This window comes from Cajanus cajan, chromosome 6 (genome assembly GCF_000230855.2).
Source record: "Cajanus cajan strain Asha chromosome 6, NIPB_CcT2T_4, whole genome shotgun sequence".
Lineage (NCBI taxonomy): Eukaryota > Viridiplantae > Streptophyta > Magnoliopsida > Fabales > Fabaceae > Cajanus > Cajanus cajan.
In genome coordinates, this window is record NC_138522.1 from 19,952,980 (window position 1) to 19,972,862 (window position 19,883).

A 19,883-nucleotide genomic window follows, 5' to 3' on the forward strand; every position below is an offset into this window, starting at 1 on the left:
AGTGTAAGAGGACTAACCATGGTTCTCTTGAACCATAGTTAGTCTAGCTTGCACCATAAGCTTCCCTCCACTATATAAGTCTTTCTCTTGGCTTTGTAATCACTTTTGATGTTTATGAGATTAGAATTTTAGAAAATTCTCTCAACTTTCAAAGGTCTAAAACATGGAGAACTCTCTCTCCTTAAGAACCTTCGCATAGGAATCCTTCCTTTGTGCCTTGGTTCTAAACCTCTTCTTCTTCTTCAAGAAGATAACTGCACCACCATTTGCTTCCATCAAGCTCTTGGATTTTGATGCTTGTTCCGTGAAGAAGTCTAAGTCTCAAGAGAAGATTGGACTTGAAAATGGAACTAGTAGAAGATCAACTTTCACTTCCACTAGTCACTTTCATCAAAATGGTACAAAGATACAATATATAGAATTTAGTTGATTTCTGGTACAAGTTAGATTAACCATGATTAAATGTAACCATGGTTAGTTATCTTATACTTAAGCTAAACTAACTCTAGTTAAATGTCTAGAAGTCTAGTCAATTATCTAGAAGCTTATGGAGCATACCAAGCTAATCCTAGTTTAAGAATAACTTAGGTTAGCTTAAATTAACTCCAACTATCCAACCTAATCATTACAACTACCTAAGTAATGATTACATTTAACAAGTTTGTTGAGATGTCACTATCAAAGCCATATGACTTAATTTGTTACTTGGATGACAAACTTGACTTGGTTTGGACGTCCAAACCACTTGCATAAGAAAGTAGACATCCAATACCAATGGGCCAAAAGGAGTTGGGCTATCCAAGCCCAAATAAGTCTAACAAGACTAGCTAGTTACACTTCTCCTAGTATGCTAATTACATCCTTAGTAAAAACAATACAAGGACAAAATTACCTACACTACTTGATTAAAAAATACAAGGTCAAAAAGAAGAATGAACTATGAAATAAGCCTATATCAATAATTTGTGAGGTCTTAGAAAATTAAGTTATGAAAATCTAATTTGTGAATGGTGATGATGAATGAATTTACCCTTTAAGTATTTGATCTTACAAACGATTTAGGGTACCTATATCAATGTTTAGGAAATATAAATCATGGGAGAAAACAATTGTAAATAAGTTATGAAGTGAGTTAATTGTTAACGACTTGAGGTGTTTCGGTGATAATGTTGTCTGAAGACGTAATGTGTGATATTGATGAGGTTGCGTGACTAATTAAGTTATGCATTTAAATGCTTAGTGGTCTTGATCTTAGTGAATCTGGTTAGTATGTTAACATATGATTAGACAATTTCATAATAATTCTATCTTGAGGTGTATCGAATGATCTTGTGTAATTATCGTAATTAAATTGCGAACATGTATAATCATTGTACTAATTAATGTTGATAACTAGTTTTAGTATGTGAATATGTTATTGACATGATTGTGAGCTATGTATGAATCGATTGATATGCTCTAGTATTGATACAATTGATATGTATGGGTCCTGTGAGGGTTATATGATAAGAAGTCTAAAAAAAACTTAACCATAATGTGATTATGAATTGATGAGAAAATTGATGTACAATTATGGATCTGAATTGTTGTAATATGATAAATCATTGAGTCTTGTGTGACATACATCATACACATAACAAATGAGTCTTCGGGCAACAGTTGAGCCTTCAGGCAATAGTTGATAGTTGACAATCAATTTGACCGATGTCACATGCATATACACTTTGAAGTTTGTGTCCATTGCATTATATATATATGTATACAATTGAATTTATGTGATGACTTATATTGGTTATATAATTTATGTATTACCAATTGAATTGTATTTTGTTGTATTAATATATTTATATCAATAGTCTCTTATGATTTATATCTTTGCATCTTTGCACCTTTGTAACACTTTCCTCCACTTCTTGAATATTATTCTTTATAATTTCTAGCACTTCTTAAAAGTAAAAAATAACACCATTCTTTATGCACCATTGCTCAAAGTTCTTACCATAAAAAATAGGCAAGTTGGTAAGAAAAGATCCATAAAAATCAACCATGATTTTCCCTTTGAACTTTTAGAATTCCATAAAAGAATAAAATATTCCCACAAGTTAAAAAAATAAATTGACAAGATGAAGTTTTTCTCAAAACAAAATAACTTGCAAACTAGTGTGTTTCACACACACCCAATGGTTCTTCAAAACAATAAGTTCTAAATACCAATTTGATGGAGGTAAAAGACACACACTTACAAAGATAACTAAGAATAAAGAGTCAAAACTTTAAAGAAAAAATTTTATTCTCACACTTAAATTTATAAATGTCCACTTTTACACTTAATGCTTTCACTAACACATACTTAGAGTATAGAAACTTTGATTGTCAATAAATGTTACAAACATATATCTATTGATAGACAAAGCACTAAAAGTATATAAACGATACCTACAAACTATGCCTTTAAATTGTACATTCAAATTATACTGTTAGATTATATATTTGAATTATCTTACTCAACACAGATAAGTCTAATAATAACAAAATAAGACCAAATATGATTACAAATAAGTCTTAGTAAGAAAATAAACTTTGAAAAGATGGGCAATCAAACTCATCCCATCATTTGATCCGTAGAGGTGGTAAGTTGAACGAGTTGGGTTACTAGGGTTGAAATGTGCACAGCAACTCAACTCGTTGGTTATACAAGTGGGCTCGTTGAGTTGAACCAAATTTGACACCCCTAACCTTATGATCATCACCTAGTAAATTGCCTATTTGTGGTTCCAAACATCCCTTATTGATAAGCGAATTTCTAACAATATCTTTCATATACGATTACAGCATTGATGCTAATCCAACAAGAAGTCATCCAGCCATATGAGCACTTCATTCCTCTTCGATGTCACGAGCCACAAAATAAATGAAGCAATTATCACTAGTTAAGCAGATGAATATCAAATTAAGGTAATAACTTTTGGAAGTATTAAACTAAGGAAATAGAAGCAAACCATTATATATTATGAATTATGCATACAGCAGAAAACTCTGGCTAGAAAATAGTGTATATAAAGCAATTTTGTAAGGATGAGTAAGGTCGAAATCCAAATTCTAAGACTTAGTATCAGCTTATCTAATCTCATTAAAATAGAAGCAGAAATCCCCAAATAATAATAAAGACCTATCGTGCCCTTATTTTAAGATAGACTCTGGCTAGAAAAGAAAGACCCTTCTAGAGGATTCTAAGGGAAACACGTAACAGATATAAGACATCAAGAGGTATAGATAAGAATTTAGAGAGATATTCATTTTGAATCTCGTGATCTACCTAATGTAGACTGATATGGCTTGATGGAAAAGAATGGAAGCAATGCAGAGTACTTTAGAGTATCTACCATTGGCCATTGCTAGGTTCAGGTAGGGTTCAAGGAATAGTATTGAAACCAAATTTTCATTAGTAGTTTGTCTCATCTTGTTTAAGTCTAAAGGAAGGGAATAATAATTTATCAACCATTAATTTCTTATCAATAACTCCCTCAAATTATCTATTGCTTGTTTAAGCCTAATTTTATCTAGGAACAACTAATGCTCCACCGTAATAGATTATACTATCAATTTTTGGTAAGATTTGAACTTGATTAGTCACGCTTCAAGTTTTGGCTTGTTCCTAGGGAAAATATTGAGAACACAAATCCACTCCAAAAAAATAGGACTCATTCTAATTTTTCTCTAAGTTGATATTCTTGAACCTAATCTTTACAAACACCTGTCTGTCATCAGGTATCTACAATAGGAATTATCTACACTAAAAACACTTGCATTATCTTTTAACAGATGTAATGTCCCAAACAAATTCTCCATCTGACATTATCTTCCTTTCAGATCCATCAACCGAGGCTAGCCTTGAGTCCAAAAAGTGGGGCAGCACTTAGCTTATGGTTCACAGAATAAGCAAAATAACATTAAAAGTAGTTATTTCACTTTTATTGTTTTTAGCTTCCACTTCTCAAGTCATTTCACAACTCTTATTAAAAATCAGTTGACAACACTCAAACAGGTTATGTATCATACCATTACAAAAGTCCATGTTCGATCTGGATCACTGTACCGTGCAAGCCAACAACCAGGCTGAGGTTTAAGACCATCTTTAATGATATTGGAGAACAGGGTTTTCTCCTTTTCCCGAACAATATCCTCAGTGGGTTTTCCACCAAACTTCATTACGGCAGCAACGCCTCCCTCAACCTTTCTCAAGCGAGCTGTTTCTTGATTAGGATTTGGTAAACTGTTCAAAAGATTAAACAGTAAGCACAAACCTTTAAATTCATTTAAAGATACGTGTTTATTATGTTTCTACAAAACTGCATTTTTTTATTCGGCTAACACATGCATCTTAGCAAAACATTTCTTCAAATTTGAATACAAACCGAACTCAGTAGACATACCTGCCTGTTTCTTTGTCTAATGGAAAGACTATTTGGATTGACACACCGGACAGATTAGCGTCACTGGCTTGAGTAAAGACAGGAGTAGTCACTGGTATCTTCTCCATTGTGGAATCTTTTCCAAACATATATCTATGTAGAGGGATGATTAACATTTATGCATTATCTCAAGTTGAAAGCCAGGTTTGTTTGAATAAACTTCTCAAGAGGTACTTATAAGAAGAAGAAAAAATTGAAATAAACTTCTCTATAAATTAAAAGTAATGCATAAGTTAAAAATAAGATTTTGGTGAAACCAATAACAGAGAACTTCTACATATTAACTTAAGGAGAAGTTTATTTCATTTTTCCTTTTTATTTTTTTCTCTTAGAAGTACTTATAGAGAAATTTATCCAAACAAACCCTAAGAACAAAAGACAACTTCATTTGATATATCTTACCCAGCAACATCATTAAAACCAGCCGACCCAGATAGCTTGTCTCCATTTGTTTCTACTACTATGAATGGATCATACTGCCTAACCTGTTTTATCATTCAAAAAGGGGGGGAAAAAAAAGGCATCAGATAACAATTCTGAAAATTCAATCTAGTACTCAGACATATACCAATCTTTATGTTTTGCTACTTGAAATTTTTGTGTAGTGGTTGATGAAATGATGAACCAGCTCTTTTTGCATTAACGTTTGATATGCAGTAGTGTGGTAGTGTTGACAAAAATGCAACACAAACCTTTTGCTATAAGAAGCATTAACGAAATCCTCTATAAACAAAATGGCACGTTATTTTATAATGGAACAAACTACTGCATCAAAAATGATGGATAATATATTAAACTATCATTGCAAGAACAATTATGCTGGTTAATGACATGGTTGACCTCATAATTTGCCATCCTTTTCAATACTTGATAATTGGGTGATTTCAATTCCGGTGTCTTATAAATCCACAACTGCAAAATGCCAAGGTTTCCAAGTTAGAATAGATTTTGGATTTGAGAGAATGAACATGCAAGGCATACATACAACGGTTGTAGGACTGAAGGGATACCTGTTTGATTACATCCCACAAACCTTCAAAAGAAAAATAGTCATTTTTCTCTATTGAATCCCAAAAGTCCTGGAAAATTAAGGAATAATAAATAAGTTCCACGCCAATATGATAGTAACATTTCTCTATTTAAAAACATAAAATACGTAGATTCAATTCTTTTATTGTTTTTTGTGTTATCGAGTTGAATTAGAGTTTCACCTAAATAATCAATATACTAACCAACAATGATTTTCAGTACAAGATTTTGAACAAGTTTGTTTATTTTTTTTTTTAAAAGCACATATTTAATAAAATAAACCTTTTTCTATTTTTTTATGGGTTTGTCTGAATTACTTAAAAAGAATAGCTTTTTCTTGTTTTTTAAGAAATTAAAAACCCTTTTTTAAAAAACTTTAAAAAAAACTTTTTTAATAAAATAAGTAATTTTCCATTTGTTTACGCTTTTGTTTAAATTGATCTTTTTAAAACAATTGAATTTTTTTAAGGAATAAATCTTATTTGATTTGATTCTTAAACAAGAATTTTTTACACAAATAATACTATTTTTTAAAAAAATTTACCCAAATAGCAACTGTGCAAATTTATTTTTCCAATTAACACCATTTATTGTTCACGTTCAGAACGGATCGTTCTAAAATCAGAACGGGTCGTTCCGGATTAAAAAATAACACATGGCAAATGGATCAGAACAGATTGTTCCAAAATCAAAATTAGCACATAAAAAGTAGAACCAAAATGGGTCATTCTGCATCCAGAACGGGCCGTTCTGGCCTATAAATAAAAAAAATTTAGTTTGATTTTCACTTATCAAATATCAAAACTCAGAGACTACCATCAAGTAATTAAATTTATTGAATATTAACATTATAAATATAACTAAATAAATTTATTAAAATTTATTACAACAATAAATTTATTGCACAGTTTCTTTTTTTAATTTTAAACGCCATGACTTAGATTAATTAACAAAAAAAAAAAAAAAAACCTTAAATAATTGCTACTAAAGAGTTGAAACTTAGAACGTACCACGTGACTACAGAACTTGCCATTTTCTGGGTTAATGCCCATAACGGAAGTCCCTGAAAGGATCACATGAGGGTTCCACGGAAGTAGAACGAATTTCATAACCGTGGTCCATCTTGTAGTTATCTCAAACGGTCCTGTCTATATATAGCGATTCCACTAGTCAAATAAACTAAAGCTTAAGAAATAATATGACAACATATATAGAAAAAGAAAACGACATTGAGTGGGGTTAAAAAATTAAATTAAAGATGAAACCGACCGATTTGACCCAATGCAAGCGTAATTGGGGCCTAAAGAGTGTTTTGATAAGTGCAATGTTGAAGAGGTAAGCATCCAAAGTATGGAGTTTGGTGATTGGGTCTCGGAAGAAGACACGTTCGTCATAGGCCGTTTTATCGATACCCTGGTCATCGAACACGTGTGTGAGATCATCGTAGAGAAAGTCCACGAGTTGTTGCACGTCGAACGTTGATTTGGCTGACCTCACTTGAATGGCCCACTTTAAGTTGTTATTGCCTTCAGCTTTGAGAGCCCGTTTTCGGGGCTCGGGAGGAGATCGGAGGTGCCGCCGGTGGTTAACGGCGGCGCTTGGTGGCCGGGAGTGGAGCACGCCGTCGAGAATGGCCGTGGAGAATGGCCGTGGAATTGACATTGGTATTGAATCTCAAGACTGAATCCTAGTCGCATACCTACCTACAATGTTTTACTATTATAATACTTAGAAAAAAAAAATTCCAAAATAAACCTCTCTCCTAATCTATAACTATTATAAAGAAGATATAGGAGATATAACTGTTTTTTGGTCTCCATTTTTTAATAGATCATTATACTCTCAATGTAAATTTTTTTAAAATTTTCTTTAAATAAATATCACAACTTTTTAATATTTTATTAATGAATAATTATTAGAGACACAAAGTGTCTCTACCTCTCTAGTATTTATAAACTGAACTTATATCGCATTTGGAATTCGATTTTCAGAAACTGAATTCCAAACCGTTTTTATGTAAAAATTATTTTATTAATTATATAAATTTATATATAAAATAATTTATAATTATAAAAATTAATATATTAATAATTTATATTTTCATAAAGTAATAAATTTAATAATTTATAATTTTAATGAATTATAATTTTAATAATAAATAATTTTATAATTTTAATAAGTTATAATTTTAATAAATTTTAACTTTAATAATTTATTATTTTAATAATTTATAATTTTAAAAAATGGGTCTAATTTTTTTATTTTTTAAAAAATACAAAATTATATTTTATTTATTATATAATTTTAAAATAAATTATTATTATTATGATTAAAAAAATTGTATATAAAATAAGGTATTATGTGTATTTGTTTATTTAAATAATTTAATTTTATAAAAAAAAAATTTAATGGTATAGAAAATTTTATAGTTCATATATAATAATAATAATAATTTTATAATAGTAATAGTTTTTAATTTTAATAAGTTATAATTTTAATAAGTACAATTTTAATAATGTATAACTTATTAAATATAATAAATAATATTATGTTTATATATTAATAATTTATAACTTTAATAATTATTATTATTTTATAATTTTAATAATTTAGAATTTTAATAAGTTAGAATTATAATAAGTTAGAATTTTAATAAATTATAATTTTAATAACTTAGAATTTTAATAATGCATAATTTTAATAAGTTATAATTTTAATAAGTTATATTTGTGTTTATTAATAAAAGAAACCATTCATAAATAGAAAGCAATCCATAAGCAATCCATAATTACATATATTAATTAAATATCTTCGTAATGATGGTCAGTTCTACAACAAGGACGACATCTATTATGTTGTGGATTTCTTCGTTGTAGTTCTTGCTCTTGGAATCACGGACGAACTTGTGGAGGATTTGAGTCATTTTGAAGGGCCATTTATCAAAAAGCAGCTAAGGAACTACTAGGTTCATTTGTAAAATCTGATTAATAAAGAGACTGCATGTAACTCTATGCTGAAGATGGAGCTATAAAATCAATTCCAAATAAGCTTGTAAAGAAATCCTCCGAAGTTGTTGCAAACGAATGCCTTCTATCAATTATGTTTTCTTCAAGCGTGATGTTTGGTGGAGGAAATGATGCAATCTTGTGATATGATAGTGTGGAAGACGTACCGGTATCAAATGATGTGGTAGTTCGCAGTTGTTGATGGCTCCTCCTTGAATTTTTTATTAGTGGTGGCACAGATAGGAAATGGATGGAATTGGCAATGTACCATTCCATGTATTCTCATGTGTGACACAATGGGCCTTGCATTGGATGACCTGTTAATGTCAGCTCACATCTATTATTCCACAAATCTATCTATTGTGCATGTCTTGTGATCCAGTTTTCATCTTGTCTTTCTCTCATGTCAATTGTGTAGAGATCGTCCAAATTGTTGGCTACCATACATTTTCGCTACCCTATTAGACTTGGCCTAGGGGTTAGTAACTACATCTATGTTGAGTTGAATGATGACGAAGATGTTGAGGCACTTTTCGATGTTTACGATTCTAATCAACTTCAATCATGTATTGAATTATATGTTATCTTTGCTACAAACGAATCACATCCACCACAACTTTCACCTTCACCTTTACCTTACCAAATTTACCAAACTTACCAAAACACAAACCCACTTGGTCCTTCATATGATATTCCCTCCAAATACGACATTCAATCCTACACGCAACTTTTAACTGGTCCATTCATGGACCTCAATGAAATACCCTCCCATCCATTTGAACAAACTATACCCTCTCAGCCAAATGTACAAAACACCATTGAAGAACATGTCATTGTTGGTCTCCCAACAGAAAATTTCTTTGATCCTTTTAGCGAGAACGAAGACGAAATCCTCTCCCAACATGAAGATGATGATGAAAAAGACTCCCTCCCACTTCTAAATATTCCACCACCAAAACCATTAGCCATATACAACCCACCTACACATTTTCTAGACTTCGCCAATCAAATCCAAGAACATGACCCTGAGTTTAGCCATGTCTTCAATCGTGAAATGGTTGTGTATCCGCCTGTAACACTCTTTGTTGGCCAATGCCTCCAGATAAAAGAACAAGTGCAAGATGTCATAAACAGATTTCACATTGTGAATCATTACATTTACAAGGTTAAGATGTCAAGCACAACTAGACTTGTCATGGAATGCGTTCATCATGACTGTGATTGAAGATGTCATGCTATATTGCGCACCAGAGAGCAACATTGGGAAATCATGAAGCTTGAAGGCCTCCATACATGTGTTTCCCCACTCATCTCACAATATCATAATAAATTGGGATCACGAATGATTTTTCAAATCATTTGTGAAATTATTGAGGTTGATCCATCCACATCGATATCAACCATCATAGCCCATATCAAGTCCATGATGGGTTACACAATTAGTTACAGAAAGGGATGGCTAGGGAGGCAACATGCCATTGAAAACATCTTTGGAAACTAGTAGGAGTCATACCACAAGTTACCAGCTATGTTACAAGCAATGCAAATATATGTTTTAGGCTTCATCTGAAAATTAAATACACAACTAGCATACCAAGGTGGCTTATTGGACGAGGGGAGTGTTTTCTTCAAGAGATTATTTTGGATCTTCAAGCCATGCATTGATGGTTTTTCCTTCTGCAAACCAATTGTTCAAGTGGATGGAACATTTTTATATGATAAATACAAAGGGACGCTATTGGTGATAGTTCCGCAAGACGGACGCAACAATATAATTCTCATTGCATTTGTTGTTGTTGAAGGTGAAACAAGCGATTCATGGTTCTTTTTTCTAAAAAAATTTAAGGAGGTATGTAACACCGCAAGACGTGTTGTGCCTCATTTCAGTTGTCACGAGACTATTAGAAGTGCATACGCCAGAAATGGAAGTGGTTGGGCAGAAAACAAATTTTTCCATGTCTATTGCATTAGACACATTGCACAAAACTTCATGCAATGATTCAAAAATGCAGTACTCAAGAAGGATGTCGTCAACATGGATAATTTTATTTTTTCCTATAGTTTGTATTATCATTAATGTTTTTTAAACTTTCTTACTTAGTTTTCATGATTTAACTTATAATTTTTTTTGCAGCATATGGGATGACTGAACCTAGATTTTTTTACTATTACAACGTAGTAAGAGATAATAATGTTGAAGCAACACAATGGTTGGGTAACATCCCAAGGGAAAAATGGATGCTGGCATGAGACAATGGACGACACTAGGGACACAAGACAACAAACCTAACAGATTCTATTAATTCAGTCTGAAAGAAAACAAGAAACTTGTCAATTTGTTCCATGGTAATGGCGACATACACCCGTTACAACAAGTTCTTTGTTGAGAGAGGTAGGGAGGTGGATGTAATGACTAATGGTAGACATGTCTACTCAGAGATTGCAGCTAAAGCTATTCAAGATACACAATCAAAGGCGAACTCATAGAGTCATCAACTTTGACAGAACAAGCATTAGATTTTTAGTGGAAGAAACGCAACATCTAGGAGAAGTTTGACCCACTGAGAGATTTACAGTAAGGCTAGATGAGATGTGATGTGATTGTGACAAGTTTCAAAAAGTTCATATCCCTTACTTGCATGTACTTACTTCATGCTTACATGCACGCAACACAACTTTGAAAGCTATATATCTCTCATCTATACCTTACAACAAGTTTTAAAGGTATACAAAGAACAATTAGGAGAGTTCAAACACGAAGATTATTGGCCAACTTACAACGACTCAACTTTGTGACCAAATCCGTAACTAAAGAGAACTTCCATAAATATAACTTATACAAATAATATAAAGAAAATACATAACTATTTTTTTTTATTATACATGCTATTTTTTATCATGCTTAAAAAACTATTTATTCAATTTATTTATTATAAATATATTTTAATTGTAAATATTGTTAATATTTTTAAACACATATATATTTATAATACATACTAACTTATTAAATTTATAATTTTTCAAATAATAATCTATTAAATTTCTAACTTATTATAATTATAACTTATTAAATTTCTAACTTATTATAAATATAATTTATTAAAATTATAACTTATTAAATTTATAACTTATTAAAATTATAATTTATTAAATTTATAAATTATTAAATTTATTACTTTATAGAAGTATAAATTATTAATATTATAAAATAATAATAATTATTATTATATATGCACTATAAAATTTTCTATACCATTAAATTTTTTTTATAAAGTTAAATTATTTAAATAAACAAATACACGTAATACCTTATTTTATATACATATTTTTTTAATTATAATAATAATATTTTATTTTAAAATTACATAATAAATAAAATATAATTATATATTTTTTTAAAAAAAACAAGACCCATTTTAATCATTATAAATTGTTAAAGTTATAAATTATTAAAATTAAAAATTATTAATATTACAAATTATTTTATATAAATTTATATAATTAATAAAATAATTTTTACATAAAAAAAATGCCGTTTAGAATTTGATTTTCGGAAAATCTACGAGATTAATTTTTGTAAATATTAAGAGGGAGGATTTATTTTGAGAATTTTTTTAAAAAAATATTATAATAGTAGAAAAATTCACCTACCTACCCGGCAGATATTTTGATGAACGAATGGATTATATCGGAGGTTGCCATTAAAAATAAAAGAAGTGAAGGAAAATATATTAATTATTTTTTTTAAGCACGTGCATTATACGGCTAATGGGAGGGAAAAAGGTAGTACCTCTACTAAGAAATTAAATAAATATGCGATTGTTGTATTATCTTATTTATTTTTCCTCCATTAAGAAATAAAAAATATTATTTTGTGACTGGTTCATTTTACGTATTACAGTAAAATGAAAGAATATATATATATATATATAAAGAACAAAAAGTATAAAAACCAAAAAGTAATTACTGAAAAAGATATTTCTTTTATATATAGTATAGATATATAATATAGATACACTACTAGAATTTCTCTTTTTACATGCAATTTTTCTTGCGAATTTTTTATAAAAATTTGTAGGAAACGTTGTTCCTGCAAATTTTTCTGCGAAATTTTATTTGCAGGTAATACCTTCGGGGATAATATATTTTTGCGAATTTTAAAATTTGCAGGAAATTTTCCTGCGAAATTTCTTGCGAAAAAATTCGCAGAAAAGTTTCATGCAAAAAAATATTTGCAGGAAATTTTTCTGCAAAAAAAAATTTGCAGGAAATTTTCCTGCAAAATAATATTTGCAGGAAATTTTCCTGCAAAAAAAAATTCGTAAGAAACTTTCCTACGAATTTTTTCGCAAGAAATTCTGCAGGAATATTTTTTACGAAAAAAATTTTAAAAAAATTACTATAAATCCTATATTTTAAGAATTCATAATCTTTTATTTTCATGCATTATACATAATCTTTTAAATTTTAAGATTGTAGATTATTTTAGTCTAACATTTAACCATACAATTCAACTTGTAAGGTAAGTGTTACTCCAGTTTATATACTCTTTAATTGTTTTATTTTCAATCGATGTGGGACTTGAAGATTTTTTAAAATATTAAACTTATGAATTTAAATATTTTTTTTTTTTCGTGCGAATTAAAATTTGCAGGAAAATCCACAGGAAAAATTACCTGCAAAATTTTTCTACCATTTAGTAAACATTACTTGCGAATTTATTTTTGCAAGAAAATCTGCAAGAAAAAAAATAAAATTCTTACAATATTTTCTACAAATTTTTACCATGGAAATTTTTTTCCATGATTATTAAAATTGTAGCAAAATTTGTAAGAAATATCTGTAAATTATTTCTTGCAGAAAAATTCGCAAAAAATTTCTGCGAATATTTTTTTGCAAGAAAATTCGGAAAAAATTTCAGCAAATAATTTTTTGCAGCAAAATTCGCAAAAACTTTCTACGAATATTTTTTTCCAAGAAAATTTGCAAAAAAAAAAATAACACTTTTCTAGTAATGATAAATAAAATTTATAATATATTATATATAAAAATAAATAATATATTTAACATATAAATTATATTTAAAATTTGTACAAATAAATAATTTATATTTCATATAAGATGGATAATTTATATTGTATATAAGATTATTTTTAATTCTTGATAATTTATTTTAAAAATATTAAAAGTTAATTTATAAATAAATATGATACATAAAAAGATTGAATTAGATAAAAACTTAGATGAATCCTTAAAAATACTCATGTTGAAAAATAACCATTACAGATGTTCTCACGTTATGTTTAATATATAGAAGATGAAAATTAAATTAATTTACAAATGATAAATAAAAAAAATAAATTTAATAAGAAATTAAAAGAATCTTCACAAACATGTTAAGGGAAAACTAGTCCTCAAAAATGTTTTGATGCAAGATTATTTTTTGTGATTGATTTTGTATTACGGACTTATGATAAGTTTAGTTAACTTAATTGCACCTGTGTTTAGTTTTTCTAATTGCAGTTAACTTTCAATTATTTAGTTCCTTTTTCTGTTTCGTAAAATGAGTTCATACATAAATCCATTGCAACGTCCACACGTTAGCATCATTAATGTTATTTAGTCTCTCATGGGCTTCTCTTTGAACCTCTCATTCAAGCATACTTAAGGCAAGACAACTTTGTTGCAAATTTGTTAGCAAAAGAGGTAGCTAAATCTGCTTCTCATTTTAATATTATAGTTATATGTCCATCAACTCTCCTTCCTTTTGTTTTAGTTGATGTTATCAACATTTTGTTTGTCAAGCCTTAGTTTCTTCCTTTATCTTGTTCTCTGTATTTTCTTACCAAAAAAAAAAAAAACTTATTGTCACACTTGATTCACATAAATGAAATTTGTGATACATTTTTACTCCCATAAGTATATTTTTAATATTCAAAGAAAATATTGATATCTATTAATAATATAAAGAGAATAAGTTATATTTTCTCTGCAAAACTTCCCTCCAGCATATTTCTATATACAAGTTTTATAAAATAAAATTAAAATTCTATTATTTATATAATTATATAATAGAATAATACATTAATATAAGAAATTAACGGTATCATAAAATAGACATTAATTTTAAATTATTATAATTTTTAAAAAAGATAATTATAAAATTTACATAAAAATAATTATAATTACATACTAAAAAAATGAATATTAGTGGGGAAAAATATATTAGTATAATGAACAATTTCTGGAATAATTTTTTCTCTCTAAAATATCAAATAGTAATTATAAATTTTTTATTTATTATGTTAATATAAGAAAAGCAATTAAATATAATTTTAAATAAAAAATATTAATATTCACTACTAGAAAAGTGTTATTTTTTTTGCAAATTTTCTTGCAAAAAAATATTCGTAGAAAGTTTTTGCGAAATTTCCTGTAAAAAAATATTCGCAGAAATTTTTTGCGAATTTTCCTACAAAAAAATATTCGCAGAATTTTTTTGCCAATTTTCCTGCAAAAAAATAATTTACAGATATTTCTTACAAATTTTGCTACAATTTTAATAATCATGGAAAAAAAATTTCCATGGTAAAAATTTGCAGAAAATATTGTAAGAATTTTATTTTATTTCTTGCAAATTTTCTTGCAAAAATAAATTCGCAAGTAATGTTTACTAAATGGTAGAAAAATTTTGCAGGTAACTTTTCCTGCAGATTTTCCTGCAAATTTTAATTCACAGGAAAAATAAAAAATTATTTAAATTCATAAGTTTAATATTTTAAAAAAATCTCCAAGTCCCACATCGATTGAAAATAAAACAATTAAAGAGTATATAAGTTGGGGCAACACTTACCTTATAAGTTGAATTGTATGGTTAAGTGTTAGGCTTATAATCTACGATCTTAGAATTTAAAAGATTATGTATGAGGCATGAAAATAAAAAGATTATGAATTCTTAAAATATATAATTTATAATAATATTTTTTTTATTTTTTCGTAAAAAACATTCCTGTAGATTTTCTTGCGAAAAAATTCGCAGGAAAGTTTCCTGCGAATTTTCCTACAAATTTTTTTTTACAGGAAAATTTCCTGCAATTTTTTTTTGCAAGAAACTTTCCTGCGAATTTTCCTACGGATTTTTTTTTGCAGGAAGATTTCCTGCGAATTTTTTTTGCAGGAAACTTTCCTGTGAATTTTTTTCGCAAGAAATTTTGTAGGAAAATTTCATGCGAATTTTAAAATTCGCAAAAATATATTATCCACGAAGGTACTACCTGCAAATAAAATTTTGCAGAAAAATTTGTAGGAACAACGTTTCCTGCAAATTTTTATGAAAAATTTGCAGGAAAAGTCGCATGTAATAAGAGAAATTCTAGTGGTGATTTTTATGTAAATAGTTTTAAAGTAAAATATTAAAAATAAAGTTAATCTAGAAAATTTTCATCTAGAATAATATTCTTATTGCATTTTTAAAGTAAAAATAATTATAAAATTTACATAAAAATAATTAGGAAAAAAAATAGCACATTAGCAAAGTGAACAACTTCTGTATCAATCTTTTCTCTCTAAATTATCATAAATAGTAATTATAAAAATTATTATTTATTATGTTAATATAAGAAATATAATTAAACATAATTTTACATAAAAATATTAATACTTTTATGTAAATATTTTTAAAGTAAAATATTCAAAAATGCTAACTCTAAAGATTTTTTTTCTAAAATAATATTCTTATAAAAAGAATAATAATACATTAATATCGTAAACTATAACAACATCTTAAACCATTAATTATTTCAATTTTAAAATAAAATTAAATGAAAAATTACATATAAAATTAGTATATATAAAAGAAATAATTTCTTTTACAACTGTTTTCCTCAAAAATTCATTAATTACATTAAATTTAATTAATGTAATTAATAGATAAATAAGATTTATAATAGATCCTATATAAAAATAATAATACATTTAAACATATAAATCATAGTTTTAAAAATCGGACCGGTCATCGAACCGGTTAAAGTACTGGGTCAGTGGGTCAAAGGTTGAACCGGTGGGTCACTAGTTGAACCGCATGACTCGATTTTTATTAAAAAATATTTATATTAAATATATTTTATACTTATAAATTTTAATAAATTCATATCTTATTTTAAATTTTAATTTTTCTATCTTATTTAAAATTATTTTTATTTTTATTTTGTAAAAAAATACATAAAAAAATTACATGTTAAACGGTATATTAATACAAATTAAAAATATAAATAATATGTACATATATAATATGCTTGCAATTAATATCACAAAATAATATATGTAATATTTACATAAATATTGCATTATTAAATATATAATTTAAAATTAATAATATACTATAAAAGTTATTTAAGTTGTATATATTGCAAACAAATATATTAGAATAAGTAGTCATTGTTATATTTAATAAGACTCCTTACTTTTTCATTAAGAGATTCAATTTTCATTATTATTTTTGTGATTTATGGTCCCTTAAAAAAATTTAAAAAAAAATAAGAAAAAAAAGTGGTTGAACCGGTTTGACCCACCGGTTTACCGGTTGAACTGGAAAATTAACCGATTCAATCCGGTTTAAAACGGGTTGACTGCATAACCGATCCAACTTCAGAGTCGAACCGGCTGGACCACCGGTTCCCGGTCCAACCGGTCCGACCGGCCGGGTCGGTCCGGGTTTTAAAACACTGATATAAATTATATTTAAAATTTATATAAATAAATATTTTTAAATATATAGATTATAATTTATATATATGAAATAATTTATATTGCGTCACAAGATTATTTTTTAATTATTAATAATTTATTTTAAAAATATTAAAACTTAATTCATATATAAATATGATAAATAAAAAGATTGAATTAGATAAAAACTAAGAAGGATCCCTAAAAATACTCATGTTGAGAATAACTCTTACAAACACTCTCACTTTCATGTTTAATATATAGAAGATGAAAGTTGAATTAATTCACAAATAATAAATAAATAAAAATGAATTTGATAAGAAATTGAAATAATCCTTACAAACATTCTAAAAAAGAATAGTACCTAAAAATACAGTTATTCTCGTTTGATATATAAGCACTTAGGTTTAGTTTTCTTTTGTTCGTCCCTAGAGTATCCACCGCCGATAGCAATGACTAATCTTCTCGCTACGTTGGAGGCATCTCAAAGGGTGGGATAGTTGGCCCCAAGATTTAATGCGGCTGCATACACAAGGCAGGATTTGAACCCTTGACCTTGCTTAAGCGTGGATCAACCCCTACCGTTGAACTACACGCTTGGGGTTGCACCTATGTTTAGTTTTTTAATTGTAGTTAACTTTCAATTATTTAGTTTCTTTTTTGTTTCATAAAATAAGTTCATATATAAGTTCATTGTAACATCCACACATTATCATCATTAATTCCACTTAAGTGTGGCAACACTAGTGCTATCAACATTTCAAGGAATCCTACCTTACACTTAAGGACTAAGCACATTGAAGTCCATCATCATTATATAAGAGATCATGTAGAGAAAGGTGATCGCAATATCGAGTTTATAGATTTAGAAAAAACAACTAGTTGATATCTTCACAAAGCCCCTACTTATGGAAAGATTTTACAGTTAAGTCAGACGAAGCAATTCCCAGCAAGTTTTGAATGAGACAAATATAATACATGGTGTTATTTCTAACAAGTGTGTTAGTGTTTCAAAAAAATATAAGTACAGGCAAGACGAAGAATAGAGCAAGTGCACGTGCCACTTCCTACTCCAGAACCAAGATAAAGGGTAAAAGCTTCAAGCATTAGACGAAAAGATCAAATGAAGTCAAGCCTAGCACAAGAAGAAAATTGATCAAACATCAAAACTAAGCATGATCCAAGTCAGACAAAAGTACAAACATCAGATGAAGCCTAATGGTCTAGCATAAGAAGGAGAATGATCAAGCTTTAGACGATACATCCCAAGTCAAAACGAAAATCCAACACAAGTACCAAACAAGGCCAATAACGAACAACACAAAAGTGGGTTAAGCATCGCATGAAGTCTGTACAAAACATCAGACAATCAAAAGAAAGAAGAAAATACAACATATACAAGACAAGGCATACTACTAGTCAAAATCTTGAAGTATCAGATGAAAGGCCAAAACAAGTATCAAACGAGGCTAAATCAAGAACAAGAAAAAAGTTGATTGAGCACCGGATGAAGTCCGTACAGACATCAAATGAAGTTTATTGACAAAGGTCAACAAAGTATCAGACGATGGAAAATACAAGACGAAGAAACGTTCTAGACGGAATTAAAATCTTCCATCTTCACGATTGAACAGATAAAAGGAAAAGTCAAATCAGACTAAAGGAAAGGTCAACCCAGACGAAAGGAAAAGTCAAAGTCTATCTCTTAGACGGAGACTCAAATTCCAGACGTAGACGAAGAATATTGAAAAGCGTCTAAAGTCCACTATACACAATGAAAGATATCATATATCGTCTACACTCATAAGAAGAGCACACGAAGTCATCAATATTGTGAAAAAAAAAAGTAAACAAAGTTGAATGATAGATGGAACATGAAATGTGCGCCAAACGATAATGAATCAAATATCAGACTAAGGTGTGTCAAACACAACCTAGAGCGTGACATAAGAACTTAGATGAAGGCTGGTCAAGGATCAAAAGAAAGTCAACAACATATCAGATGAAGGACAACACAGACTAAAAAGTATTCTAGACAGAAATAAAGTCTATCCATCTATAATGTTGACCAGACCATAGAAAGGCAAAGCATTAAGGACTAATGCTTAGACGAAGATCAAAACTTGAGATGCATATGGACTATCAGACGCAGACGAAGACTGCCATACTAGTATTTGAAGAATCAAGTCTTAAGGGACAAATTAGGCATCTTCTACGATCATACAAAAGCTCTCAACATGATCGCGTGTTTAAAGGAAAAGACAAAGAAGAAGAAAAACAAGTCAAAAGCAAAAGCATGCATGTGTCAGAAAAAGTACATCACTTTTTCAGAAAAGGAAAACGCTCTATAGCTACGATGACCGGAAAAGGACAAAAAGTTCCTAGGTCTCAGTTAAAGTCAGACACAACAGCTAACACACATAGAAGATTTCACGCAATGTCTATAAACAGGAAGCAACATATAATGCAAGATCTTTAGCATTAAATGAAAGATCCAACTAGTCATGAACGGCTATATTCTGCTTTAACGGACATTTGCAATGGACAAATTTTGTATTTATCTCTGTATACTAAGGAGTTCTAAGTATAACTTAGGAACATGCACCTTAGTGAGTGTAGCAAACTCTTGTATCCTCTTTGTGAGAGTAAACCA

At 28.7% G+C, this 19,883-nt stretch overlaps 1 protein-coding gene across 1 annotated transcript; it reads right to left on the reverse strand.

Annotated features, from left to right (window-relative positions):
* Positions 1 to 1,494: 1,494 nt before the first annotated feature.
* LOC109796539 (uncharacterized) lies at positions 1,495 to 7,292 on the reverse strand. The gene is made up of 8 exons (XM_020356207.3): positions 6,771 to 7,292; positions 6,512 to 6,649; positions 5,483 to 5,551; positions 5,313 to 5,384; positions 4,875 to 4,957; positions 4,434 to 4,565; positions 4,060 to 4,273; positions 1,495 to 2,885 (listed from the first exon to the last, which is right to left on the reverse strand). The coding sequence occupies exons 1-8, from the start codon at positions 7,161 to 7,163 to the stop codon at positions 2,841 to 2,843; spliced, it is 1,146 nt and encodes a 381-aa protein (XP_020211796.2). The 5' UTR covers positions 7,164 to 7,292; the 3' UTR covers positions 1,495 to 2,840.
* Between the last annotated feature and the right edge of the window lie 12,591 nt (positions 7,293 to 19,883).

Coding starts and splice junctions, on each gene's coding strand:
- LOC109796539 (XM_020356207.3), bottom strand. CDS start 7,163: ATGTCAATTCCACGGCCATTCTCCACGGCCATTCTCGACGGCGTGCTC. Junction 5,552..6,511: donor GCAAGTTCTGTAGTCACGTG/GTACGTTCTAAG, acceptor TTAATTTTCCAG/GACTTTTGGGATTCAATAGA. Junction 5,385..5,482: donor TGTGGGATGTAATCAAACAG/GTATCCCTTCAG, acceptor GGCATTTTGCAG/TTGTGGATTTATAAGACACC.